Consider the following 27,229-nt stretch of genomic DNA (forward strand, 5'->3'; position numbering starts at 1 on the left):
TGTAAACTAAATATGGGAAAATCTTGCCAATTCAAGAGTTGTAAGAACTATCACAAATCATCTTTAATCATAAGTTGGGTTAAATTGAAATTGTAGCGAAGTTTATTAATAACGTTGGTGCCTTCAATTGAATCAATTGTAATTTTGTAAATATGGACAAGTAGGCCTAATGGAATGCTTTATTTGTCATCATTTTTTATTGGATTTGCCTTAATTAGAGATCGGCGTTTGAATAAGAAATTATCCAATTATTTATTTTTATTCATAACCGCAAATTATCCAAAAAATATACGAAAAAACCGATCATAGAAAACAGTTAACCAAACTTTTTATGGTTAATCGAAATTTTGCCGGTTAATTTATTCGTTCCGCCGACCTCTAGCCTTAATTTATTTCTAAGCAAAGCTGTTTAAAAAGAATAAAAATATAGAAAAACATTTGAAATTAAGCATTTAAAACTTATTTTTACAAAAGGTAATTCAAATTCAAATTCAAATTCAAATTATTTATTTACTCGAGAGTCAATCTCTTCATTGGGCAACGATATTAATTTTGAAGCGTTTTTTAAAGTTTACCCCGGAAATTATATTTAAAACAAACAATTAATGACTACATCGATGATAATTAAAATTGTAATACTGACCATTCGGCTTTTTAGATTTGGGTTGTTTCTTTTGAAAATAAGCGTGATCCATTTTTAGCCCGAGGCCCGAACGAGGTCCAGATACCGAAGCAGACGAACCCGCTGAAACATTTCAGACTAAACTTCCACCCCCACCTCTCCCATAAGGGAATCGCATGAGACAACGCATTTCGCGTACGTTTCTACCCCCTGGTACAACTAAATCTGCCTGACGCGGGACCAATTTCGTTCAATATGGAGACTTTTTCAACTATATCGTTCAATCGTGGCGGCATCTGTCTCTAGTGGTGGCAACTATATTGCAATTGAATTTTTGCGCGAATCATATAACTTTACAAAATATAGATGGCGCTACCGCCTAATTATAAAGATGAATTTCGTACAGTCTTCTCAGAACAGGTCCCGCGTAACCATGACAACCGAAATCGTAATTGTAATTCTAGCAGTATTATTCCCAATTCAATGGTTTGCGCCTTACCGCAACCGATGGAGCCCGATTTTTCTGAGGTCACGTGCCGGAAAAGGGTAAACGCTTCGTAACAAAACCGTCAATGGGAAAGCTCTCAGTATTCGAATCTAGGGTACGAGTGAAGAATTTTAATTTTAGGAGAGCGTTTGATTTTAGCAATCGGACTGAAACAATCCACTAAACTATCGTTTGATCGAATTGGTGAAATAACTAGTGAAACAAAGTATATTTAAAACCGAGAAAAATAGCTTTATTTTTGAGGACTTTTATTTTTTACAAGGTGAACGCTTTGGCGTCCGAAAAGCCAAAGATACCGTTTAAACCCCGCTCGTCTGCTTTCCGCTCCCCCCAAGAGATAACACTTAACACGTGTCTTGGGCCTTCTAGAAAAGGAGCATCCGCGAACAATGCGGGGGTCCCGGGTCTCATCTGGCAGCCATTACAAGGGCTTGTCGAACTTGAAAACGTGTACGAATACATCATTAACGACAGAAAGACAAGTTTAAAAATACAAAATACTTTTTAAGAAAACCTTTAATTTTTATCTTTTTGACATTTAGTTTTGAAACTTTTAATTCTTAATTTTAACATTCCACATAGTTTTAAACAGTTTCTTAACAACGAGTTTAAATTATCTTTGATATAATGTAGACCTATCTGAGATATGAAATTTCCCAAAAGGAGACGTTGCACTTCCCTTTCGAGTTGCCATGGAAGCTGAAAATGTTTTGACCACTTTAAACAAAAAATCTGAATTTTAAAAAGCATGGAATGTTTTCGGTTTTACCTACGAAAATTTAAAAAAAAATTAAAATCACGAAATAGGTAATTTCGACCACGTTTAGGTAAATTGGAACATTCTTTGGTAAATTTTAACATTTTTGGGTTAAAGTTGTAAATATTTTTGGGTAAAATAAGGAAAAAATCTTAGTTTGGTTGTAAGTGGTCAAAAACATTTTCGGTTGCCATGGCAAATCGAATGGGTAGTGCAACGTCTCCTTTTGGGAAATTTCATATCTCACATAGGTCTACATTACGGCCGATTTTGAACTAAATCGGCAATAAACACCTCGGGTACTCTCCTTGTTAGTATCCGTACCATGGTTTATGAAAATTAAATCTGGGGATCTAAATGGCGGAACTAACTTTCGTAAGTTATTATATTGTTTTCAAGAAATTGCAGTCCATTTTCACTTGAAAGGGGGCGTTAGTAGTTTAGATTATTTATTACTGTGTTAAAGTATTTCAAGCAGAAATACAGAAAATGGGAAATAGAGTAGTATCAGTGTGACGTCTCCCATACTTTTCACACGTTCCTAAAATTCTATAACATTCTGAGATTATGTACGTTAGGTTAGGTAGAATCCGACTCCTTGAAAATAAGAGCTGGCCTGTAGTCGTTTATTCACTTCATTGCATCGAGTCTTAATTTTTTTAAACATTTCTGCTCATTTTGTTCTTTGAAATCGAATTTGGAATTTTTTGGATACAATTTAGCTTTACCGAAGCACGTCAACAAAAAATAAAAGCAGACGAGGAATCGGAACTTTTTGCAGGTAAGCTAGACGGCGAAATGAAATGCGCCCAACGGGGCCAAACCCGAGGCCAAACCGTGAAGAATACTTAGGGACTTTTCTTTATTTCCGCGCCCTAAATATTAATTTAACTTGTAGGGAGAGCTATGCATAATTAAACCCCCCAAACCGACTGAAAAATTTGTTGGGTTTAGTCTCCTAAATTTTCTAGATTGTAGATAACTCCTAATTGAAATTTGAAATAACGATACGATGTTATAATAAAAATTGATTTATTGCGGGTTGAAAATAGTGACCCTTCTCGTCGGGCCACTGGAGAATTCTGCCCGAAAGGAGGCAAACAAAAAACGTGGAAAACTTCGCTTTCCACAATATAACACAATACACAGTAGAAACAGAATAAAAATGGGTTTTATTTTACGCTAGTTGAAGGTCAGAGGGACTAGGTCGTGCTGGAGCTGGTATATAGTGGGGAGCTAGGGGGAAGTACCTGTTAAGAGGGGATTAAGAAAGGGGCTTCAGAATTCGGCCCAAGAACGGTTTCTCTCTTGGATTTTAGGATTTTTTTGAAGAAAAAAGGGGTCAAACACATTCCTTATAAAGTTACAAATTACACAAATATAAAGAAAAGAAGTACAAAAATTACACTAATAAATAAAATATCAAAAATTATACACTGAACTTAAATTAAAATCTCCTTCAATTCACAATGATTTCACACTCCGCCGCGAAATACGTTAGTATTTACAACACAAATATTGTCACGATTGTTTCACTTGAGTTTTCGATTTAATTGTCCGTTGGGTAGATGTTCAATTTTAAATTTAAAATACTTAATTTATGCACAGATAAAACAAACAAAAATGGTAAATTTCACATTTTAATTTTTTATTTTATTTTTACGATTCAGTTATCTGAATTTTCACGAACTGATATCGCGTCTATCTCTAAGGGATACAGGAGTTGAATAGGTCTTCTAATTAAATTGCCATTGGAGGTTCTCAAAATGCAAGACCTCATTTGGCCTTCTCGGCCAACCAGTGTTTCTGTCACTACTCCTAATTTCCATAAGCATTTTTCTACACTTTTATCAAAAATCATCATTACATCTCCAACTTTAATTTTACATTCCTTGTTTGCCAATTTGATTTTATGCGCAGATCTTAATTCTAGCAAATATTCTTTTTTCCACCTGTTCCATAACCTAGTCATTAGAGCGGAGCGATATTTTTGTCGATTGTTAAATTCAAGTTGTGTTCTGGGTGCTTTTTCATTTTTAACAATTTGAGGTGGCATACTCGTAACACGTTTTCCAATTAGAAAATGGGAAGGGGTTAAGGGTTGGGGATCATTTGATTCGTTATTTACATAAGTGATTGGCCTGGAATTTATAGCGGCTTCCGCTTGAGTTAACAATGTCTCCATTTCTACAAAGGTTAAAGCTGCTTGGCTCAAATTCTTCTTTAGAATTGATTTCGTACTCTTTACTAATATCTCCCACCATCCTCCATACCAGGCGGCCCTCTCGACTATAAAATGCCAGCTAATGCCTTTTTTGCCATAGAAGTTTAGAACTTCTTCACTCTTCAGATTAGACCAAATTTTAGCTAAGTCTCTATTTGCCCGATCGAAAGTTTTCGCGTTGTCACTGTATATTTTGCGCGGTATTCCTCTTCTCGAAATCATTCGCGTCAATGCCATTAAAAAATCGCGCGCGCTCATTGACGTCACGAGCTCTAAATGAATCGCCCTAGTGACGGCGCGTGACAGATGTACGACTTTTGCTTTTCTTTTTCGCCTCTCGCCGACTTGAGGTGGAAGGGACCGGCGAAGTCTACTCCGACCACTTCGAAGCTTAACGCTTGCTCAATACGATCTTGTGGGAGGGGGGCCGTGGGGGCGTCTCCTGGTTTTGCCGATTCTTTTCGACATTGAAAGCAACCTTTGACTGATTTTCTTGAGAGCTGTCTTCCAGCGATTATCCAATAGTTTTCCCGAGATTGGGTAAACGTGCTTTGTATGCCTCCGTGCATCATTTGCGTGTGGCAACGATCCATAATTAGTCTTGATAATGATTGGATGTTTTGTTTCGTAGGCCATGTAAGCTTCCGTTAATCGACCTCCCAAGAGTAAGATTTGATTCCCGTTTAATAGTGGTCTAAATTCGGCAATTTTGGAATCCTTCTCTATTTTCTTGTTATTTTTCAGCGCCAAGATTTCTTTTCCAAAATCTTCCATTTGAACGCACCTTATCCAGGTATTTTCCGCGCAGTGTAATTCTTCTGTTTTAATTACTCCCTCGTACGCTTTGTTTTTCTTGACGTAGTAGTCGATGAATCGGAAGACGTATGCCGTGATTCGAAGAGCTTTGTCCAGGTCGTTCCATTTATTGAGGTTCATGATTTGATTGATACCGCGTTTTTCGGTCGTTGCGACTGCTAAAATCGTTTTTCTTTTCTCCTTCTCCACCAAAGCCAGATTTGTTTCCGGTAATATGTCTTCTGGCCATTCAGATTTATCCATCTTGAGCCAAGTGGGGCCCTCCCACCATAATTTACTTTTGGCCAATTCTTCAGCCTTAGCCCCTCTTGTTGGAATGTGCGCTGGATTATTGTTCCCTGGGCAATGCTTCCATGTTGCGGGGTCTGTCAATTTTTGAATTTCGACCGCCCTATTTTGAACGAACGGTCTCCAAACCTTTGTCGATCCCTTGACCCAGTTTAATGCGATGGTCGAATCTGACCACATGAAAATGTCCGTCTTTTCCGGTTCGAATACGCCTTTTATGTTGTTTACCAAACGAGCTCCCAGAACGCACCCCATAAGTTCCAGGCGTGGTAATGTTAAGTCATCTTCCGAAGGGTCGATCATTTTGAGTGGCGCTACCCTGGCCTTCGACGTCACCAGGGAGACTCCTATTTGGCCGTTTACCGTGACGTATCTCACGTACGGGACCGCCGCGTACGCTCTTTTGCTGGCGTCGCAAAAACAATGGATTTCTTTCCCTTTAATTTGATCAGCTTCAACTCCGTTGAGATAGTAGCGGGGTATCTTGATTTTCCTCATCTCTGGTAGCTCATTGCACCATTGTTCGAATTCGGCCGCAATTTCGCCACTCAATCTTTCATCCCATTTTGTTTTCTTCTCCCATAACGATTGAAGAATAAATTTTGCCCGGATGGTATATGGGCCCAATATACCGATAGGGTCAAAGATCTGAGAGACCGCGCTGAGTGCATAACGTTTGGTGAGCTAGAGGTCCTTGATTATTTCGATTAAATTTGTCAGATCGAAATTGAATGTGTCCGTGGTAGGGTCCCATTGCAATCCCAAGATTTTTTTACCGTTAGGTGGCTGAACTTCAATTTTGGTGAGTGCTTGAGGATTGCCGGCTTCGTTTCCCCACATCTGACGTAATTCTGGCGAGTTGGTCTGCCATTTCCTAAGGTTCATCTTCGCTTCACTTAAAATTTCTGACATCCGCCTTGACAGCTGGAAAGCGCTCGCGACGTTTTGGTCTCCGCCTACAAGGTCGTCGACGTATAGGTTCTCGTTGAGAAGTTTCACGGCCTTTTCATCGTAAGTGTCGTTGTATTTTCTGAGGTGATGTTTGATTGTGGCTGCTAGTAGATATGGGCTTGAGGTCACCCCGAAGGGTACCCTGGTCCTTCGTAACGGCGTGAACTCGTTCTCTTTCACTTTGCCGCTTGCCTCTTCTTAATCTTGAACCCATAAGAATCTGCAAGTGTCGCGTTCTTCCCTAGCCAATGATACTTGAAGGAACGCCTTCTCAATGTCGGCGACAATAGCAATGGGGTAGTTTCTGAAGCTCAATAGTAACAGGAGTAGGTCCGGGTTGAGACTTGGTCCACTGGACAGACAATTGTTTAGCGATGGCACTCCATTTTCGTGAGCGGAACCGTCCAGAACTGCGCGCAACTTCGTTGTTTGACTTTCGGCTTGACTGACGCCTTGATGTGGCATGTAATACGTTCCTGGTTTGCTTGCCTTTTCGTCTTCAGGGACGACTTCCACGATGCCAAGTTTGAGTTGCTCGTCTATGATGTCCTTGTACGCTTGGTAGTACTCTGGGTTTTTATTGAATCTTTTGGCTAAACTTGCGATTCGTTTCGTGGCCATCGGTAAATTGTCGGGTAGGATGTCCTTCTCGGTATTCCATGGAAACTTGACTTGGTACCTCCCTTCTTCGGGATCGAATCTGATGTCTTGTTTGAATCTGTCTAAAACCTCGTTGCCTTCCGATAGTTTTTCGGGTTCTGTTTTGATTCCGATGGCTTCCAAATCCCAGAAATTTTGGACGATTTTCGTTAATTGGGAGTCTTGACATTTGTTTGTCATTACTGAGATGAAATTGTTTTTGATTTCTAACTTCTTCACGTTTGTCTTCGGGGAGCTCATAGGACCTTCGACTGTCCATCCAAAAAATGGTTTCCAAGGCCACTAATTTGTTTTGTAGCCTCTCCACCTTTCCGCTGACCACTTCCCAATAATAATCACCTCCTATCAATAGGCTGATTTTTGAACTGCTGATGCTTTCTTTACTTGGGTCGTCTGCTAGGGTGATGCTCGTTTTCTTCACGAAATTCCTGATTTCTTGACAATCCTCAGTTTTCGCCCTGCAAATGAAAGGTACCGCAACGGTCTCTACTTGAATTAGTTTTCCGCAGTCTGAGACGTTTTGAACCGTTAATCGTACGATTTTCATCTTTTTCTCCTCCGCGATTTCATTTCCGAATTCTGAGATGAGGATGTTAGTTTCTCCGATGACCGGAAGTTGTAGGTTTTCGGCTACCTCACTCAGGATGAAAGTCCCTTGACTTCCGTTATCTAGGACGAGTTTGAGAGTACCGGATCCGCAGTTCCTTCGGTAATCCGGGTTTTTTACGATGACTTGAGCGGTCTGTAGTAAGACGTTTCTTCGTTCGAAGTCAAAAATGGTGTTTGTACTGATGCCTTTCAGTTCCTCGGCTCTCAGTTTGTGGGATCGATTTTGCTCGCAAACCGCTTTGTTATGTTTTCTTCGGCAGATCGCGCACTTTTGATGTTGCGAGTCGCAGTTCCGCGCCTCGTGGTGGGGTTTTAAGCAGACGTAACATCTTCTCTGATCTCGCAGAATTATCTTCTTCTCTTCGAGGGTGTAATTAGCGCAATTGAACGTCGCGTGGTCGGAGCTTTTGCAGAAAATGCAGAATAAACTTCGCTGATTAACGTTGGTTAGCAACGAGTTTGCCATGGGCGTGTAATTCCGCGCGTGATCCGATCGGTGATTGGGGTAAGCATTTGATTTTCTCTCCGGCGCGCGCGATTGCGATTTTTCTTTGAAACGAGATTCCCCCAAAAGCGCGCAAGTTTCGCGGCCTTCCACTTCACTTTGCAAAAAGTCGGTGAACGCCTTTAAATTCCAGTCACCATCTTTAGAGTGTTTTCGACTATAGTCTAATCTTACGTCTTTTGGCAAGCATTCAATCAATCGAGGGCAAATAAAGGTACCACTTAAGGTGGCATCTACACCTAAACCCTTTAAGCATCTTACATTTAATTGGATCTTATCATATAAGTTTCGTAGGCCTGAAATATCGCTCGAATCCGACACTTGCTCTAAATTCATTAACCGCTTTCCATGAGTATGAATAACTAAATCCTTTCTATCAAATCTCTCTTTTAGAATTTTAACCACCTCGTCATAATTCTCCTCGCTAGCTTTCATTCCTATTAACGCCTTTTTTGCATCACCTTATAAAAATGAATATAAATAATTGAACATTTCTACCTAAGTGGTTTTCGGTTTGTCTTGAAATGTAGTTTGAAATGCGCTCCAAAACCCAGCCCATTCCGTGATGTCTCCGGAAAACTTCGGTAGATTTATCGTCGGTAGTCTCGATGCTTCTTCGCGGATGACCGTAACGTTGCTGACTCCGCTCGCCCCGTTGTTTGATGGAATTGCCGATGCCTGGGCTCCGTTAGCTTTCTTCGCCATCCTTTGCGCCTTTATTTTCAACAGCTCGAAGTTGATCTTGTCGTAGTAGCCTTCAATTTCGACGGCTTCTTTCTCCAGGGTCGTCGCGTCTGTAATTGTAGCTAGTACCGCTTTATCCAGATTGATCAGGATCGTCTCTTTTGATAATAGCAGCGTCAGTTGGTCTTCGATGTCTTCCACCGGTGTATTTGGATTACTGAATAATGTGGCCATTCCATTGGTTGCTTTGGTTACAGCTGTGCGCGCCGGAGTTCTTAATGACTTGTACTTTGCTACTTCCGCAGTCTCTGTTGTTTTGTCCTTATTTCCTCTCGAGTCTCCTTTTCCGTCCGCGCCGCTGGAATTTTGCATGATTTGTTCGTTGGCCATTTTCGCTTATGACCGTCTCGATATTGATACACTTTCACTTGATGAGTCCGTAATTGTTCACAATTAAATTGAAATCTAAAGTTCCGTATGCGTCCGTTTGTCCCGGGTTTCCGACACCATGAAGAATACTTAGGGACTTTTCATTATTTCCGCGCCCTAAATATTAATTTAACTTGTAGGGAGAGCTATGCATAATAAAACCCCCCAAACCGACTGAAAAATTTGTTGGGTTTAGTCTCCTAAATTTTCTAGATATTACCGGGAAAATCAACCGTTCCGCTATCAATTGTAAAAGTTTAAATATTTTATTTTTTCGGTATTCGTATATATTTAAAGCTTTTTTCCCTTAACTTTAAAAAGACCTCAATTCTGTCCAAGACTGGCTCTTCAACCTGGTACTTGCATGCAGTGCTTAATTGCGGGGTAATAAACGTTTATTCTAAAATGTCCGTAACAAACGACTAATTTGTGGTTTTAAATATTCAGTCTAACAGCCGAGCTATACCACCAGGCTCGGGACTTCATTCAAGAGAGGCCCGAGTTAGAAGGCTGGACCAGGTTCATTGTCCAGGAATTTATCGCCACCATTCAACGGTTCTCTTTTCATTTAATGTAATTTTACTTTTCTTAAAATAATAAATATTTTTATTATTATTATTAAATTCTGGTTCTGTTTTCACAAAAACGATTTCTTCTAAGAGGATTGGGGGTCTGCCCGCTCATCTTTAAGATTATTTCTTTAACATATGGCGGGTCTGGGTGAGGGGTAACCTAATATCGAGGGATATGCTTGACGCAGATGTTTCCCCGTGTCCACCCCCATTTGAGGGGTCCCATTAGCGGCTGTTGGCGAAACACTCCCCGCACTTTAGATCAGACTGTTATTCGCTCCGGTTGTAGTATTTTCTATCTCTTCCAAAAAATTTATTATTACGGCATGGATTATCTATATAACAAGTAAGTTATTTTATTTAAATTATATCATGCTTTAAGTTTATTAGTTATATGGTCTAAACAATTATTTTAATACATTAGCTTTACAACTCTCCCGGAAGGTTGTGCTGCGGGTGAATATTTCTGGGTGCTTGGGTAAATTTTTTGAATTCCCGTTTGACGTTTTGTTTCTACATTTTATACCTTTTTTTATAGATCCATATTCTCCCTGGCAATCGGTGAAAGAGTTTACCCCCCTACGTAAATTACCATTTAGCTATTAGTTTCCTACATTTTATTTAATTTTTTTCTGCTTCTTCGTAATAGAACTAGAATCGCCTTGGAAGATGGGAAACGGTTTTGGCTTCCTGTGTAAATTCCCATTTGGTTACTTATTTATTATTATTATTATTTTATAAGTACGTTATTGTTGTCTCTACAGGGTGACACCGCCTAATTCTACCTTCGTTGGGCGAGTTGCCTTTCTTAAGAGGGTCCAATATTATTGGGATTTCCCAGAGGAGGTTTACAGCATTGACGAAGTTCTTCGCGTCTACTATTAATTAATTAAAATGTTTATTTCATATTTTTATTTATTTCTTATTATTATTATTAAATCAATTTAGCTGCCAATAAAAATGCATAACTTTTTTAAATCTTATTTCACATATCATAGTTCGGTCAAGCTTACATCGTATACAAAAATGCCATAAGTCTAATACGTTGGCGTTAGTTACCCGGGAACAGACGTAAATTGCGTCAATAAAAAATAAAATCCTGTAAATTGAGTGCACGAAAAAAGTCCCATAGTACGTCATAAAAAAAATCCCGTAAATTGAGTGCATGAAAAAGTCCCATAGTTTGGAACGTCATAAAAAATGTTGAAAAAAAATTAAAAAAAATTTAAAAAAATCCCATAAATTATTTTTTTTTAATCCCATAAATTAAAGGGGGGTGTCAGGGAATGGGGGGGATCCCAGAGTGAGGCTTAATTCTATGCCGATTTTGAACTAAATCGGCAATAAACACCTCGGGTACTCTCCTTGTTAGTATCCGTACCATGGTTTATGAAAATTAAATCTGGGGATCTAAATGGCGGAACTAACTTTCGTAAGTTATTATATTGTTTTCAAGAAATTGCAGTCCATTTTCACTTGAAAGGGGGCGTTAGTAGTTTAGATTATTTATTACTGTGTTAAAGTATTTCAAGCAGAAATACAGAAAATGGGAAATAGAGTAGTATCAGTGTGACGTCTCCCATACTTTTCACACGTTCCTAAAATTCTATAACATTCTGAGATTATGTACGTTAGGTTAGGTAGAATCCGACTCCTTGAAAATAAGAGCTGGCCTGTAGTCGTTTATTCACTTCATTGCATCGAGTCTTAATTTTTTTAAACATTTCTGCTCATTTTGTTCTTTGAAATCGAATTTGGAATTTTTTGGATACAATTTAGCTTTACCGAAGCACGTCAACAAAAAATAAAAGCAGACGAGGAATCGGAACTTTTTGCAGGTAAGCTAGACGGCGAAATGAAATGCGCCCAACGGGGCCAAACCCGAGGCCAAACCGTGAAGAATACTTAGGGACTTTTCTTTATTTCCGCGCCCTAAATATTAATTTAACTTGTAGGGAGAGCTATGCATAATTAAACCCCCCAAACCGACTGAAAAATTTGTTGGGTTTAGTCTCCTAAATTTTCTAGATTGTAGATAACTCCTAATTGAAATTTGAAATAACGATACGATGTTATAATAAAAATTGATTTATTGCGGGTTGAAAATAGTGACCCTTCTCGTCGGGCCACTGGAGAATTCTGCCCGAAAGGAGGCAAACAAAAAACGTGGAAAACTTCGCTTTCCACAATATAACACAATACACAGTAGAAACAGAATAAAAATGGGTTTTATTTTACGCTAGTTGAAGGTCAGAGGGACTAGGTCGTGCTGGAGCTGGTATATAGTGGGGAGCTAGGGGGAAGTACCTGTTAAGAGGGGATTAAGAAAGGGGCTTCAGAATTCGGCCCAAGAACGGTTTATCTCTTGGATTTTAGGATATTTTTGAAGAAAAAAGGGGTCAAACACATTCCTTATAAAGTTACAAATTACACAAATATAAAGAAAAGAAGTACAAAAATTACACTAATAAATAAAATATCAAAAATTATACACTGAACTTAAATTAAAATCTCCTTCAATTCACAATGATTTCACAAACCGAAGGGCAGTTCACTCCTTCTTAGAGTGCAGAAGTAATCAAGGTAAAAAATTTAATTGGATTTAATTTAATACAGCCAAAGCTACAGACATTAAATTTAATCGGATTAAATTCAATACAGCCAAAGCTACAGACATCAAATTTAATCAGATTTAATCAACCAAGAGTGCAGATTTAATCATGGGAGTGAACTGCCCCTCGGGCCAAACCTAAAAACTACGAATTTTCAACGGAGCCTTTTTCTAAATTATGACAAATTTTGGGGCTTTCCTAATCGAAGAGCGATGCTATTCATTTTACAGAAAGAGAACAATTGTAAAATACGCTAAAATCCCCTGATACTACATAAACACTCTTTGCTTTGAGGGCGTACCAAAATATTTTTATTATTAAAAATAAAATATACTATTTAATATATAATATCATAACTAACATAATAACCATTATTATGAAACTGAAAGACGTCGGTTAATGATATTAATGATGGTCTGTCGTGGGAGGATTCCTAACCGGAAATTCGTCTATAGATTCTTTTTACGGCTGTATGTACGAGCCAAAGCACGTTTGGGCAAGGTTTGGGTCTCAAATTCGAACAAAACTACCTTCAGAAACAAAAATAAAGTTTAAAATATGTTCCGATTTAACTCGCGGAGATTTGTCAGTCCTTAGGATGTAAGTGACCTTCTTGGTTTCTTACACGATACTCTTCCACCGCACGATGTTTTCATCTTAATGGGAGATTTTAACCTACATGTTGACTGGTCGAATCCGTCCCTTTGTACAGCCCAGGAGCAAATTTTTTGCGATACTGTGTTTGGCCTTGGACTTCAACAGACGGTATAACAAATCCCACACGCGGAAATAACTTCCTTGACTTGGTTTTCATAAATGACGAACGTTTCCTCACTGAGATTCACACTAGAGACAGCCTACCAGGTTGTGATCACATTGCGGTTGCTGGAAGCCTGAACTTACCTCGGTATTTTGTTCAGAGAATTCATCGAACTATTCTCAATTACAAAGATCGGTCTAAAAATGATCTTGCAGGCACTTTGTACTACGCTCCTTGGGACATTGTTTTTTCTTCAAGTGATATTGATGTGACTTGGGAACTTTGGCTTGATCTCTTTTGGGCATGAGTTAGGGACAATGTTCCGAGTATAACCATTCATGGAAAGAAGCGTCCGCCCTGGATTACGGCTGGTCTTGTTCACGCGAGGCACGTGAAGAATTCTCTTTTTAGGAAGGCCAAATGGTTGGGAAGAGATTTTGATTGGAAGAAGTATCGGGATTTTAACAACACTTTGAGAACTAAGACTAGAGGTGCACATGATATATTTGTGTCAAATTTGCATGATACCATTGCTACTTATCCTACGCGGTTTTGGAGTTTCGTCCGCTCAAAGTCCCAACTCCCTCCACCGTCTTCGTTTAAAGTAAAGAATGGGCAAATATCATGTCCTTTGGCCATAGCTAAGGCCTTTGGTGAATTCTTCTACCGAAGCTTTAGCATGTCAGACACTACCTTAACTCTACCATCCGTTTCGACACCAGAAAAACGCCTTGAAACGTTTGAAGAATGGATCGGCCTGTGGGACGGATGGTATTACATCCTAGGCTTCTTAAATTGATGTCTCCTGCCATAATTGACCCGATGGTGAAAATGTTTAAGTTATCACTATCGATGTCTTCTCTGCCTTCTGGTTGGAAGCTTGCTAATGTTATGCCGGTCTTCAAAGGGTCGGGCAAGCGCAACGATCTTTCAAATTATCGACCTATATCACTCACGTCTGTCGTTGGAAAATTACTGGAATCGATTGATTACGAGAAGCTGTATAAGTTCTTGGAAGACAGTTCCTTAATACCTACCTCGCAGTATGGATTTCGAAGGGTCGCTCTTGCACGCACCAGCTTCTGAAGTCTTTCCACGAGTGGTCTTCCTTTCTCGATGAGCGTAACCCAACTGACATTCACGTGGTGTCGTTTGACTGGTCAAAAGCTTTGGCTCCGTTTGCCACAAACGGCTTATTTTTAAACTTCAAAGAATCGGGATCACTGGTGAGGTATTGCTTTGGCTTCGGGATTTTTTATCCAATCGCTTTCAACGAGTGACCTATCGTGGTGAATTCAGCACGTACCTTCCAGTGCGTTCTGGAGTGCCTCAAGGCTCGATTTTGGGACCATTACTTTTCAACGTCTTTGTGTCTGATCTGCCATCTGTGTTGACTTCAAAATGTTATCTATATCAGTATGCGGATGACAGCTATATATCTCTCGCAATTAGATCTTCCACGGATCTTTTGAACTTGCAAGATAACATCACTAGTATTTTCAATTGGGGTGTGGCCAACAACATTTCCCTCAATATTAAAAAATGCAACGTCATGGTAATTACAAGGAGGAAGTCCCATGATATAATATTAATGGCGTTCCACTTAACCGTGTGTACCCTATGAAGATTCTCGGTGTCGTCGTTTCAAGAGATCTAAAGTGGACCTCCCACATTAATTACGCTAGCAATCGAGCTCGCCGCTTTTGTGGTCTTATTCGTAGAACCACTGGTTTTACGCCTGCATCTACCACATTCTTTCGTTCGATGTGCTTGCCAGTTCTGGACTATGCGTCTCCAGTTTGGAATCCTTATCTCAGTCATGATATTTTAAAACTACTGTGCAATAACACTTTAATTGGTATAAACTAGATAGTAACAAATTTGCAAATAGCATTTTTTTGAATGAAGGTCTATTAATTAATTAAGCAAAAACATATTAAATGGTTTTTACCTCTCCGAGGGTACTTTGTACCCTGGAGTTGTATTACAATCACCGTGTCTGTCTGTGGGTCTGTCTGTATGTCTGTGGGTCTGTCCGGGCTTATTTATTTAATAATAATAATAATAATCAGCTAGGCTAATACCCAAGACACCACCTTAGTGGTCATCAAGCAACTTTTATAGTCATTAAATAGCATTTAACAATTGGATATTCGTTATTAAAAGCTTCAAAACCCGTTATGTTTTCGTGAAATGAAATTTAAGCAGATGAATTTTATATATAAGCAAGATTACTCCCTCTAGACCTCCTTTCGAGGAGGAGTAAAAAGTGTAACGTTTGAGCTCTGGAACAAGCGAACAAAATTCGGAACAGGGTAAATCTTACCCCGAGAACAGGCGAATAAAACATTTTAGGGTAAAAAGTTTACACTTTTTGTCCTGGGACAGGCGAAAAAAAAACCACCTATTAAGTAAACCCCAGTTAGTTATTTCTGAACAGCCTCTATCTAAATTTAAAGTACACTTTTTTCGAATAAATATGCCTTCTAAGAATTTTCCCAAATATGCTTCGCAATACCATTTGTCAAATCACAGTTCTTTCTACAAATTTTATGTTCTTTAATTCTATCGGTAATTGAACGTTTGGTTTCTCCAATGTATACATTAGAACACGAGCAGGGAATTTCATAAATTACACCTCGTAAATTTTCTTCGGAAATTTTTGGTTTTAATTTTGAAAGTTGTTTTCCTAATGTGATAGTGGTTTTCGAAACTAGATTAATACCAAATGGTTTTAAAATACGTTTTAATTTTTCCGTCGTGTTCTTCATGTATGGGAGAACCAATGTTTTTAATTTTTCAGAATCAACTGGTTTTAAATTTTGAACTATATTTTGGTTCAGAATAGAAGTCACCAAACTTTTAGCTTGTTCATTGATTAGTTATAATTTGTTTATCTAAAATGGGATTATCAGATATTTTCTCAATGTGGCTTTTTAGACCCTTTATCACTGTAAAATAAGTGGGTAACACAAGCTAAATTGCTGATAACTCTTTTATTTATTAACTTAATTCCTTACACGTCAACTCTCTCTCTAAAATTACAAACTCAACTGACTCTTAATTTTTTCAAAACCTCACTTCACGCGTTTACAAATCATTCGAAATCACGCGCTATCCGATATTACATTCTCTTTATATTCATTTCTTATAATTTTAAACTAACACATTCCAAACTTTTAGGATTTATTTATTTATTTATTTATTTATATAATTGCTCAATAAGCCTCAGGTGGGCTTTTGTTTGAGCATCGCTACAGAAAGACGCAAAACCAAAAAAAAAAAAAAATTAAATAAAGGGAGAGACGAAAACAAATGAGTAAATTTGGAAATATTGGTTAAAAATCAAGTAACGCGAGAGGTATCTTTAAAATGAAAAAAGGCAGAGACGTGGCGGCGAAACGTGTGGCGATTGGGGATAGAAACAATCTCTTGGGGAAGGGAATTCCAATCATTAATCACACTACAGGAAAAATGATTAAGACGCTGAGCGGTACGAACTCGGGGCTTGGAGAGTTTGAGTGAGTGACCCCGAGTTTGGGAGGAACTAAGAGAGAAGAAATCGTCAAAATTTAGATTTAAGTTATTATAAAAAAAATCGTGAAGCAAACAGAGATCATTAACACGGTGTCGAAGATGTACGGGATCGATGCGAAGGTACTGCAAGCGAGAGGCGGCAGGGAGAGACGAAATTTTGTGAGGAAGCTTAGCGAAGGCATTTTGAGCTTTTTGGAGAGCAAGGATATCCGATTGGAGACGAGGGCGCCAGATTGGGAAACATAAATCCAAGTGGGGGAGAATTAGGGAATTATATAGGGTACGAATTAACCTAGGAGAGCGGAAGAAAATATTGCGACGGACAACACCAGTAATAGAGCGAATTTTCTTAGAAATTTTATTAGCGTGACTCGAGAATTTCAGAGAAGGATCCATAATAATGCCTAAATCGCGTTCAGAGAGAGTGGTGTTAATTGGGGCATCCCTAATAAAATATGTGTGATTGGGGTTATTCCTTCCTAAGTGTAAGACGGAGCATTTGTCGGTGTTAAAAGATAACCCCTTAGAGTCGGCCCAGAGAACAACAGCGTTAAGGTTAGATTGAAGACACAGACAATCAGGAGAGGATTTTATACAATGAAATAATTTAGTGTCATCCGCAAAGAGCTCAATGAACGCATCACGGACAACATCAGGGAGGGAGTTAATTAAGACGTTAAACAGAAGGGGACCAAGGACAGAACCCTGGGGGACACCACAATGGACATCAGCCCAATCAGAGACTTCACCGTGAATCACAACACGCTGTTTACGAGAAGAAAGGTAATCCGCGAGCCAAGCAAGCGCATCACCACAAACACCGGCGTCTTGAAGGGCGGAAAGAATAGCGGCGTGGGGGAGGGAGTCGAACGCCTTTCTAAAATCCAGAAGAATTACGTCGACGGTGAAGCCCTGATCAAGCCAACTTGACCAACGATTAGAAGCAGACAGGAGGTTAGAGAGACAGGATCGTTTAGGTAGAAAGCCATGCTGGGCACTACTGAAAAATTTTGAGGAAGAGAGGAAGCTAAGCAGCTGTTCAAAAGCCAAGGTTTCAGACAATTTAGGAACCTGGTTTAAAACGCAAATGGGGCGAAAGTTAGATGGAAGATCGCGGGGACCCTTTTTGTGAATTGGAGTGACATTTGCCTCCTTCCAAGAAGGAGGCAACGAACAATTCGAGAAGGAGAATGAAATAAGAAGGTAAAGGGGAAAAACAAGGGAAGCGGCACAATTGCGTAATAAGAGTGGATGAATACCGTCGGAGCCCGGAGACTTGTCAATTTTTAGTTTCCCAAGTAGACGACTAATATCAGCTGGCGTACAGGTAAATTTGTCAAAAGTAGAGAGAGGGGCAGCGCAAGAAGGAGACGGGACATAGGGCAGAGGTTGAATAGCAGAGGCAAAATACTGATTAAAAACATTGGCGGCCTCCAAGGAAGAAGTCGTAGAGGAGCCATCAGATTTTTTAATTTCAATTATTTTATGGCGAGTAACGCGAAATCGATTGACGTGAGAATAGAAAGCTTTAGGGTTGACCTTTACGAGACTGGAAAGAGCTGCCTCAGATTTTCTCCTCAAATTACGCGAGTGATTAGTGTGGCCGTTGCGAGCCTTACGATAAGAGGCAACATGTCCAGAGATAATTGACTGGGAAGCGTGTCGTTTTTTAGATTGATTTAGGCGACACCAGGCAATAGATTTAGCTTTTCTGCTTAAGGCAGAGTGGCGGTTAGAGTTATTATTACGCTGCTTCGGCTTACTAAATGGGATAAAGGACGAAATACCGGCAGTTAAGAGGGAACTAAAAGCAACCCAAGAGTCAGCGAGGGAATCACGGGAAAGCGTCAGAGACCAATCAATACGTAAAAGAAAGTCATTAAAAGCGTCATAGTTCCCTTTGTAGAAATTAGGTTTAGGCCGAAAAATGGGAGCCATACAAAGCAAATATAATACCGTGGTCACTAGTACCCAAAGGAGAAAAAAGAGAAATTATCAAAACCAGACCGGGGTCAGAGGAAACAATTAAATCAAGAATATTGTCGCGACACAGTGCACCGCCAGATCTAGTTGGGAAATTAACAAACTGGGAGAGGGAGGAATCAGTTATACAATCAAAAAAGAGTTTCGTTTGGGCACAGGCACCTACACGCGGAATATTATTAAGCCAGTCTATAGAGGGATAATTATAGTCTCCTAAGAGTAATAAACTATAACGCTTCGCGTCACAATGAGAACAAAGAGCAGAGATTAAAGAAATAACATACGCGTGGTTGTGATAATGAGCATTATTCGAACGATATATAACGCAAATAACAATAGTTAGATCGGAGGTTACGACCTGGACTGCGACAGATTCGACACCATAGAGATCAGTGCCCATTGAACAGTCAATAGCAACATCATGAAAGTTAAAAGACCGAACCAATAGAGACTCTTGGATAAACAGCGCAACACCTCCATGAGGGCAACGAACACCCCCAATAGGGTCTTTAACACGATCGTGGCGAAACAGCGAGAAACCTGGTATGTTTAGTTCAGCGCGAGAAATGTCTTTGTTCCACCAAGTTTCGGTAATAGCGACAAGAGTTATTCCAAATTTTAGGATCAGCGAGTTCAGTTCATCAATTTTATAACCCGATAAACCACCAGCATTACAAAAGAGAGCATTAGAGACTCTAGGGGAAGTATCAGGGGGCAAACCGATGGTATAAAGTGTACAGTTGGTCCGTTAAACATTTAACGTAGGTGGGTCGAGAAGGACGAAAGGCAACTAGGGGATAGTTCAAAGTTGAGTTGTCTGGAGTTCCGGGAGCAACGAGAGTTGAGGAACATCATGCACTGTATGAAGAGGTACCGTAGTAAGGAAATGATCCTGGCGAGTTCTGGAGTGGTGGTGGCTGAAAACGTTGGAAAGGTGCCGGCTGCAGAGTAGGGAACGTGAAATTATGGGAGCTAACACGAAGAGGCGACGAAATTCCATGAGAGTGCGGTGGATGATGAGAAAATGACGCCTTTGGGACTGCACCGTTGGCAAGACTGGAAAGCGGACGCAAGGGAAGCGAGGGTTGGTTCCACTTTACAACATTGAAGTTACGAATAGTCCAGCCCTGCTCGCCGGCGTTGATCTTCGCGTTCAGTTCGTCTTTGGCCTTGATGAAACGTCGACGCTGATTTGGGGTAAAATCAGAGCGGGCAGCGAAGGAATACGAGTTGTCAGCCATGTGCTGCTGGCGGACGAAGGAAAAAACTTTCTCCTTGTGGTGAGGGAGCTCCAATACCACCTTGATGGGGCGAGGCCGAGAAGTAATTGGTGGAATCGTGCGACCAAGTCGGTATAGCCGGACGAAGCTATTAATACCACACTGAGAGAGAAAGCTAGCGACGTCAGCATGATCACCAGCGGAAGAGGATTCCGGGAATCCGAAGAGAAGTACGTTGTGCCAGCGCGAAACGGCTGAGGCAGATTCACTGCAGGCAGTGTCAATGGCGGCAGAAATCGTGGATGAAGACTTGGAAATCATTTCAGCCACTTTGGTCTCGGAGCAAAATGTTGATTCCAGTTTTGTTTTTTTTTTGTTCATTGATTAGTTATAATTTGTTTATCTAAAATGGGATTATCAGATATTTTCTCAATGTGGCTTTTTAGACCCTTTATCACTGATGTTTTTCACCTGGTGAGGATGATTGGAATTGAAATTTAGAAACGTTTTTGGATGAGTTGGTTTTTGGTACATCGTGAAACATAAGCCATTTTGTTTTTTCTCAATATTAATATCTAAAAACGATAATCAACCAGAGTTTTCTAATTCTAAAGTAAATTTAATTTTCTAATTAATATTATTAATAGATTGGTGAAAAGCGTCTAAATTTTGTCTATTGCCTGACCACACAAAGAAAATATCGTCCATAAAACGTCTTCCAAATTCTCAACAAATAAATTGGCAATGATCGGGGTTGATTATCGGGGTGATTATTAGATTGAGTTGATATGGGACACAGGGCCGTGCAGACAAGGGGAAAGTGGGGGGGGGTAAAATCCGCATTGTCCCGTTGAAAAGGGCCCATGAGGGACTGTTAGGGGGCCCGCAAGCTGAAGGTGCCCACGGGAAAAGTTCAAGGGGGGGGGGGGGGGAGTGCAAATCAAAGCCCCACGAAAGCTCGGCACGGCCCTGATGTGACAAGATTTAATCTTAAATTACAAATAATCATTAATTATAATTTTCAAGTATAGGTAATTTTTCAGTTGAACTCGGGTGATGTTATTTCACCAGTACATATTTACATAAGTTTATAATATTTTACATAAGTCTGTCACTTCCTTTTACATGCAAAACTTTTAATGAGAGCTAGATACGAGAGACTTTATAATGGACTTCGGTGACGTTTTGCGTCTGCTCCTTATCGTGTCTAGCCAGGCGATTTTCGTACCATGATGACGTCACTCTGTGATTAGCTCTTACGAGACGTTAGTAAAATATTTTCTAAAGTGATATACTTATTGAATAATATTATAGACGTATGATATTTAAAATACCTGAGTTTCAAATATATAACTAGATATAGCCATAGGTGCCATAACTACAATAAGTAGGACACTTTCTATTGCTTTAATTCTAATTTCCTTACAGAACCTTTTTGCGACAAAGATACTCTCTTGAAGTTACCGTCCTTGGTGAATAATTTTCTTTAAGAATATAATAAAAAAAAACGGAGAGCCCGTTCTGGAGTCGTGAGGAACTTTGCCTTTGTTTTGAAGCCCGCGTGCCAAAAAACATATTTCATTTGGGCTCGTGCCGCCGAATTTTATTTTTTATTTTATCAATTAAGTGTAATATTCCGACGATCTATCGGAAACCAGATAGTTTGGCTTATGCGGAAGTCTCGCGTGTTTTAGACACTAGGGGGCTCTGTGCTGATAAAACATCTGGATTGCGCAATAGCTATGAAGATCAGTTCCATTGTAAATCTCGTTAATTGTCATACTTACTGTTATTATGTTACTTATGATATGGCCTATTGAATCTTTCCATTATTTCCGTTAATTATAGTCCTTTTTTCATCATTTATTTGAAATCAACACGCTTTCTCCTATTCACTTCCGCAAGAGAGCTTTACAACGAAAACAAACTTCACCATTGAGTTGAGAATAATAATTAGCATTTCCGTACCCAAAAAACTACTATTCAAAGTTATGGGATTTCTAAGTTATGGGAATTCGATGTTATGGGAATGCGAAGTTATGAGAATTCAAAGTTATGGGAATTCGAAGTTATGGGAATTCGAAGTTATGGGAATGCGAAGTTATGGGAATTAAAGTTAGAAGAAACCACCTATGGACTGTGAGAAGGATGATAAAATACGCGAAAAAGTAGATACGTCCATAATTAAAAGGGATAATATAGCTAAATCCTAAACAAATTTGAAGAAAATTAAAAACTTACTAATAACTCGTACCGATAGGTCTTCGAGCAACGCGAAACTCGGATCAAATAGATCTTCGAGTAATAAACTAAAGTAAAAATAAAAATTACTCGAAGATCTATTTGATCCGAGTTTCGCGTTGCTCGAAGACCTATCGGTACGAGTTATTAGTAAGTTTTTAATTTTCTTCAAATTTGTTTAGGATTTAGCTATATTATCCCTTTTAATTATGGACGTATCTACTTTTTCGCGTATTTTATCATGGGAATTCGAAGTTATGGGAATTCAAAGTTATGGGAATTCGAAGTTATGGGAATGCGAAGTTATGGGAATTTTGTATTCGGGGTTTTGGTTCGAAGATATGAGAATTCTACGTAATGGGAATTCGGAGTTATGGGAATTCGGAGAAATGGGAATTCGGAGTTATGGGAATTCGGAGAAATGGGAAACCGGCGATATGGGAATTTATGGGAATTTTGTATTCTGAGTTGTGATTTTCGAAATTATGAGTCGTTCCCTTAAAATTTAGCTTACTTTGAAAGTTCAAAATGGCGACAACTGATACGGTTCGCGAAAAAGCTCTTCAAGATTATCGTAAAAAACTTTTAGAACATAAAGATTTAGATGCTCGCCTTAAAGAAAGTAAGTTAAATTGTATATTAATCTTTTTATATACCACGGCAAGTAAATCTAATATCTATAGAAGCATTTCTTTTACTAAGCCTTGGGTAATCAAGTTAACAATGACCATGCAAAAATTTTTATTTGGTCCAAAATTCACTGGAATCATAATCATAATTTATTCTTTCTTATTTTAATCGCTCGTTTTAAATAAAGAAAATATTCAAATAGGTCGGGAACAGCTAAAAGATTTGACAAAGCAGTATGATAAATCAGAAAATGACTTAAAGGCTCTCCAAAGTGTTGGGCAGGTGTGCAATAAATCTTTGGTGAAAAAGCACTTAGCAACAGTTATTAACTATTTTTTTTCTTCTAGATTGTTGGAGAAGTCCTGAAACAGCTAACTGAGGAGAAATGTATTTTATTACCTTTTATGTCTATGTAAAAATATCTTTAAAAATTTTCCCTAAAACAGTTATTGTCAAGGCAACCAATGGACCTCGATATGTAGTTGGTTGCAGGCGTCAATTGGACAAAACCAAGCTTAAATCTGGTACTAGAGTGGCTTTGGACATGACCACCCTAACAATTATGCGCTATTTGCCCCGAGAGGTTGATCCTTTGGTATACAACATGTCTCACGAAGACCCAGGCGATATATCTTACTCCATGATTGGGGGTTTGAGTGATCAAATTAGAGAGTTAAGAGAGGTATCCTAGCAAATCATTCCTGTTTTTTAATTGGAAAATTATAAAAGCTTAACTTTTTTTACTACAAATAGGTCATAGAACTGCCATTATTAAACCCAGAACTTTTTCAACGGGTTGGAATTACTCCTCCTAGAGGCTGTCTTCTCTATGGACCACCTGGAACTGGGAAAACTCTTTTAGCACGAGCAGTTGCGAGTCAACTTGAAGCTAACTTCTTGAAGGTTTGTTTACACGTGGTAATGTTTACTGAAAACTTAAAATGACAATCTTCTCTTTTAGGTTGTTTCAAGCGCTATTGTTGACAAGTACATTGGTGAAAGTGCCCGATTGATTCGAGAAATGTTTAATTACGCTAGAGACCACCAACCGTGTGTCATATTCATGGATGAAATTGACGCTATTGGTGGAAGAAGATTTTCTGAGGGAACATCTGCTGATAGAGAAATTCAGAGAACTCTCATGGAGCTTCTAAATCAAATGGACGGATTTGACGCCTTAGGCCAAGTTAAAATTATTATGGCTACAAATAGACCAGATACTCTAGATCCCGCTTTGCTAAGACCAGGACGCTTGGACAGAAAAATAGGTAAAATAATTTTTTCTTGGAGTAACTAACACAAATTATCATTAAAAAAAACTTTTTTCAGAAATTCCTCTTCCTAATGAACAAGCCAGACTAGAAATATCCAAAATTCATTCAGCACCAATTACCAAGCATGGCGAAGTTGGTAGGTCCTTGTAATATTTTTGGTAGTTTTGTTTAATAAACCAAGTTATAAAAATTTTGAATTTAAGATTGGGAAGCCGTAGTTAAACTTTCTGATGGATTTAATGGAGCTGATTTGAGAAATGTCTGCACTGAAGCTGGTAAATGTATTTGTAAATTCATATTAAAGTTTCTTGTTTAACAAAGTCTTTAATAATTTAGGCATGTTTGCTATAAGAGCTGACCGGGAATACGTCATTGAAGAAGATTTTATGAAGGCTGTTAGAAAAGTTGCGGATAATAAAAAATTGGAATCTAAACTAGATTACAAGCCTATTTAAGTATATTTGTGTGTTATTTCTTTGATTTACAATAAAATATTTCAGTGACGTCGAAAATTTTAATGAAAACAAAAAAAAAACTTAAACAATCATTTCCAATTCCCGGGCATAGAATATTGCTTGTGTTGCATATTCAGATGCAGGGATACTATCAGTTACGTGTTTCACCTCAGCATTGAAAAAGAATAGCTTGGATTTGTTCATGATCCATTTACGCTGCAGTAAATAGTAAATATTGTAAAATGTTTACTACTTAAAGTTCCGAAAAGTATACCTTTGTAGCGTAATCAGTCATTTCTTGAGGCTTGGTAAAAAACAAAAGGCGGGCAGCCTCACTGAATTGGATTTTTTCATAGGCTTTTTCTATACAGGCGGCAATTTCATCACGGACAGTGTTTAACAATATATCAATGAAGAAATTGTAACTTTCAGCTGGAACATTGCCTTTGGATAAGAACACCTGTCAAATAGAAAATGATTGTTTCAATTATAGAAGTTTCTTTTAAACCAAGGAATACTACTGCGCAGGATTCCATACCAGGGTGATTGAGAAAAATCGTATCACCTCGGGCAGGAATCGAACCTACATTTCAAGACTGTATATAGTCAATTCAGTTGAGCAAAGGTAAAACGAATTATAGGCAATTTGCCTATAGTTAGTTTTACCTTTGCACAGTGGAACTAATCTCCAAAAATATAAAGTTTTTCACCTTGTTGTAAGACCCTTCCATTAGGTATTGTTCCATAGAGACAGGATGCCGGATATAGACATTATTATGAATTTCCTCCGGTGGTAACAATTCCAATTCCTGCAGTGTTTTACAGGATTTAATGTCTCATAATTAAACTTAAAGCTTTGGCAACATACTGTATGAAATTCTGCAACTCTATTTTGCGCTAATAAACACAAAAGATTCAAGCCCAAAAGCTGATATTTAAAAGTTGATGCAGGTAAATCTTTCCTGAAATAGGAATTGGTAAGATGAAATAAAAAATAAGCATATCGTCATTGGCCGAGTGAGGTTTACTACTTAGATTTCACTTTGGTTGTGCTTTTAACTTCTTAGCTTTTAGAACTATTTCATTTTTGTTCTTTGGTATCTAAGCCATTTGGTTGACCCCATAAACTCATTAAAAAAAAATAAAGGCTGACCTTCCAGATAATACATTTTGGTAAATACCAATATCTCCTGCTTTAATTTATTTTAGTCTCAAAAGTTAATAAACTTAATATAGTTCATGTTATTGTATCTTTATAAAGGAAAGTTCAATGACTTAAGTATAGTCTTCTCTTTTGTCATTGATTAATAAAAAATATTTAATATTCTTTTCTAAAACCTTCAGCTTACTCGGCCTTACATTTGCATCATAGATTCAATTAAATATGCTTTTATGTATAGTTACTGGTAATCAAAGTAGTAGCACTTGAGCTGGGCCATGTATCGTTCAAAAGAAGGAATATCCCTAGCTGCTATACTCCATTGCGCTCCTAGTTCTAGTATATCCCCTGAGTAATGATTTATTATTAAGTAAATGCTTCTGTGTAATATAATTAAAACAACATACTGGCTAAAAGGATTTCTTTCTTAGATGCCACAGCATTTAATGTTGGTAAGAAAGTGACTCGAGTTAAAGCGATCTAGGAAAAATATGAAATGAATAAGTTACCCAGTGACTAAGCATGATTTAACCAGACCATAAGACTAGGCTTATGTCATTCACCAACTATTATTTGTGTTCAATTTAAGGGATACCTTCAGAAAATTGAAACCAAGATTTAACGTTTACCTTTAATTTGGTTAGTAATTGACCACATTTTTCTAGATTTGGGGTTTTCTTTGTCCATTCTTGCGTTAAAAGCTTGTAATTTGTAACAACATTTTCTACTTTTTGAGCATCCATTTTCCAAAAACTCGAATTTTTGAAGTTCCGAGTTTTTCAGACTTAACAGTTCAGACTGAGCTGCTAGATATAATTTTACCTTTAGCGTCCAACAGCTCTTCAAGGGAGCCCAATTTCCAGCCCAATTATAAATAGGTCATATTTTGTAAACAAGCCCAAATTCTAGCCCAATTTGGAGATAGTTTATTTTTTAAAAGGCGCGCTTTTCAAAATATTGGTGTTTTAAGTATCATGGGAAATTTTATAAAAACTCCAATTTTTATTATTCGAAATATTTTTTTAAGTACAAATTAATCGAATTTTTTAAGAAAAATTGTACATATATTGAGAGTAATATATTTCGGAGTGCTTTAAAGCGTATTCATTTGAAAGAAATCGGTATCCTACCGATTTTAGTGTATAATATCGAAAACCTCTGAAAGTAGCTCAAAAAACAGCCCAACAGCGACAATTCATTTTTTCCCGCAAGTAGACATAAAAAGAAGCCCAATTGGGCTGTAAAAGAGCCCAACTGGCAGTGACAGCTAGGAGCAGCGTTGCGAATAGAACTATCGTACCATGATCGTACCAACACCTGAAAATTATCGTATTTCAGTTTTATTTATCGTACGCTTCAAAAATATCTAGAGGTCTGACTAGCGAGTAGAAAAGGGGGGCAAAATTAAAAGGGTGGGCGGTTCTTCTCTCTCTTTAGAGCACTGATGGCGCGATATTCCAAGGCAAAGAGAATCACCAGCAGCGTTGCCATACGTACTATAATTATGGTACAAATACTATTTTGCATAATATTATAAATGGTAGTATTTTTTTGAGAGCGTATTATAATTTAGTTGTAAACATATTTCTAAGAATAAACTTTGATATCAAACCTAAGCGTCAAAATGGGTATTTTTCCACAACGTACATTACAAAAACCATGGACGAGCGTCACGAGCCTTTAGGATGAACGTTTTACGGGCGGGGGGGGGGGGACAATTTACGAATTTTCCC

The 27,229-nt window shown here is 38.4% G+C and overlaps 5 protein-coding genes across 5 annotated transcripts; 1 reads left to right on the forward strand and 4 right to left on the reverse strand.

Moving 5' to 3' along the window:
* Window positions 1–3,553: 3,553 nt before the first annotated feature.
* Window positions 3,554–4,348, reverse strand: LOC149936187 (uncharacterized). Its single transcript, XM_090153646.1, has one exon. The coding sequence runs from the start codon at window positions 4,346–4,348 to the stop codon at window positions 3,554–3,556; it is 795 nt and encodes a 264-aa protein (XP_090009772.1).
* Window positions 4,349–4,513: 165 nt separating this feature from the next.
* On the reverse strand, window positions 4,514–5,713 carry LOC149936188 (uncharacterized). Its single transcript, XM_090153647.1, has one exon. The coding sequence runs from the start codon at window positions 5,711–5,713 to the stop codon at window positions 4,514–4,516; it is 1,200 nt and encodes a 399-aa protein (XP_090009773.1).
* Window positions 5,714–6,364: 651 nt separating this feature from the next.
* Window positions 6,365–8,375, reverse strand: LOC149936189 (uncharacterized). Its single transcript, XM_090153648.1, has 2 exons — window positions 7,010–8,375; window positions 6,365–6,942 (listed from the first exon to the last, which is right to left on the reverse strand). The coding sequence occupies exons 1-2, from the start codon at window positions 8,373–8,375 to the stop codon at window positions 6,365–6,367; spliced, it is 1,944 nt and encodes a 647-aa protein (XP_090009774.1).
* A 14,083-nt stretch (window positions 8,376–22,458) lies between these two features.
* On the forward strand, window positions 22,459–24,385 carry Rpt4 (Regulatory particle triple-A ATPase 4). Its single transcript, XM_090180754.1, has 9 exons — window positions 22,459–22,600; window positions 22,811–22,890; window positions 22,956–22,995; window positions 23,055–23,290; window positions 23,362–23,511; window positions 23,570–23,876; window positions 23,938–24,018; window positions 24,086–24,157; window positions 24,219–24,385. The coding sequence occupies exons 1-9, from the start codon at window positions 22,507–22,509 to the stop codon at window positions 24,335–24,337; spliced, it is 1,179 nt and encodes a 392-aa protein (XP_090036880.1). The 5' UTR covers window positions 22,459–22,506; the 3' UTR covers window positions 24,338–24,385.
* On the reverse strand, window positions 24,383–26,311 carry Rpn12 (regulatory particle non-ATPase 12). Its single transcript, XM_090180755.1, has 7 exons — window positions 26,126–26,311; window positions 25,904–25,976; window positions 25,742–25,844; window positions 25,206–25,299; window positions 25,048–25,146; window positions 24,612–24,797; window positions 24,383–24,553 (listed from the first exon to the last, which is right to left on the reverse strand). The coding sequence occupies exons 1-7, from the start codon at window positions 26,237–26,239 to the stop codon at window positions 24,419–24,421; spliced, it is 804 nt and encodes a 267-aa protein (XP_090036881.1). The 5' UTR covers window positions 26,240–26,311; the 3' UTR covers window positions 24,383–24,418.
* Window positions 26,312–27,229: the final 918 nt, after the last annotated feature.

This window comes from Leiobunum rupestre, chromosome 7 (assembly GCF_980474605.1).
Source record: "Leiobunum rupestre chromosome 7, qqLeiRupe1.1.hap1, whole genome shotgun sequence".
NCBI lineage: Eukaryota > Metazoa > Arthropoda > Arachnida > Opiliones > Sclerosomatidae > Leiobunum > Leiobunum rupestre.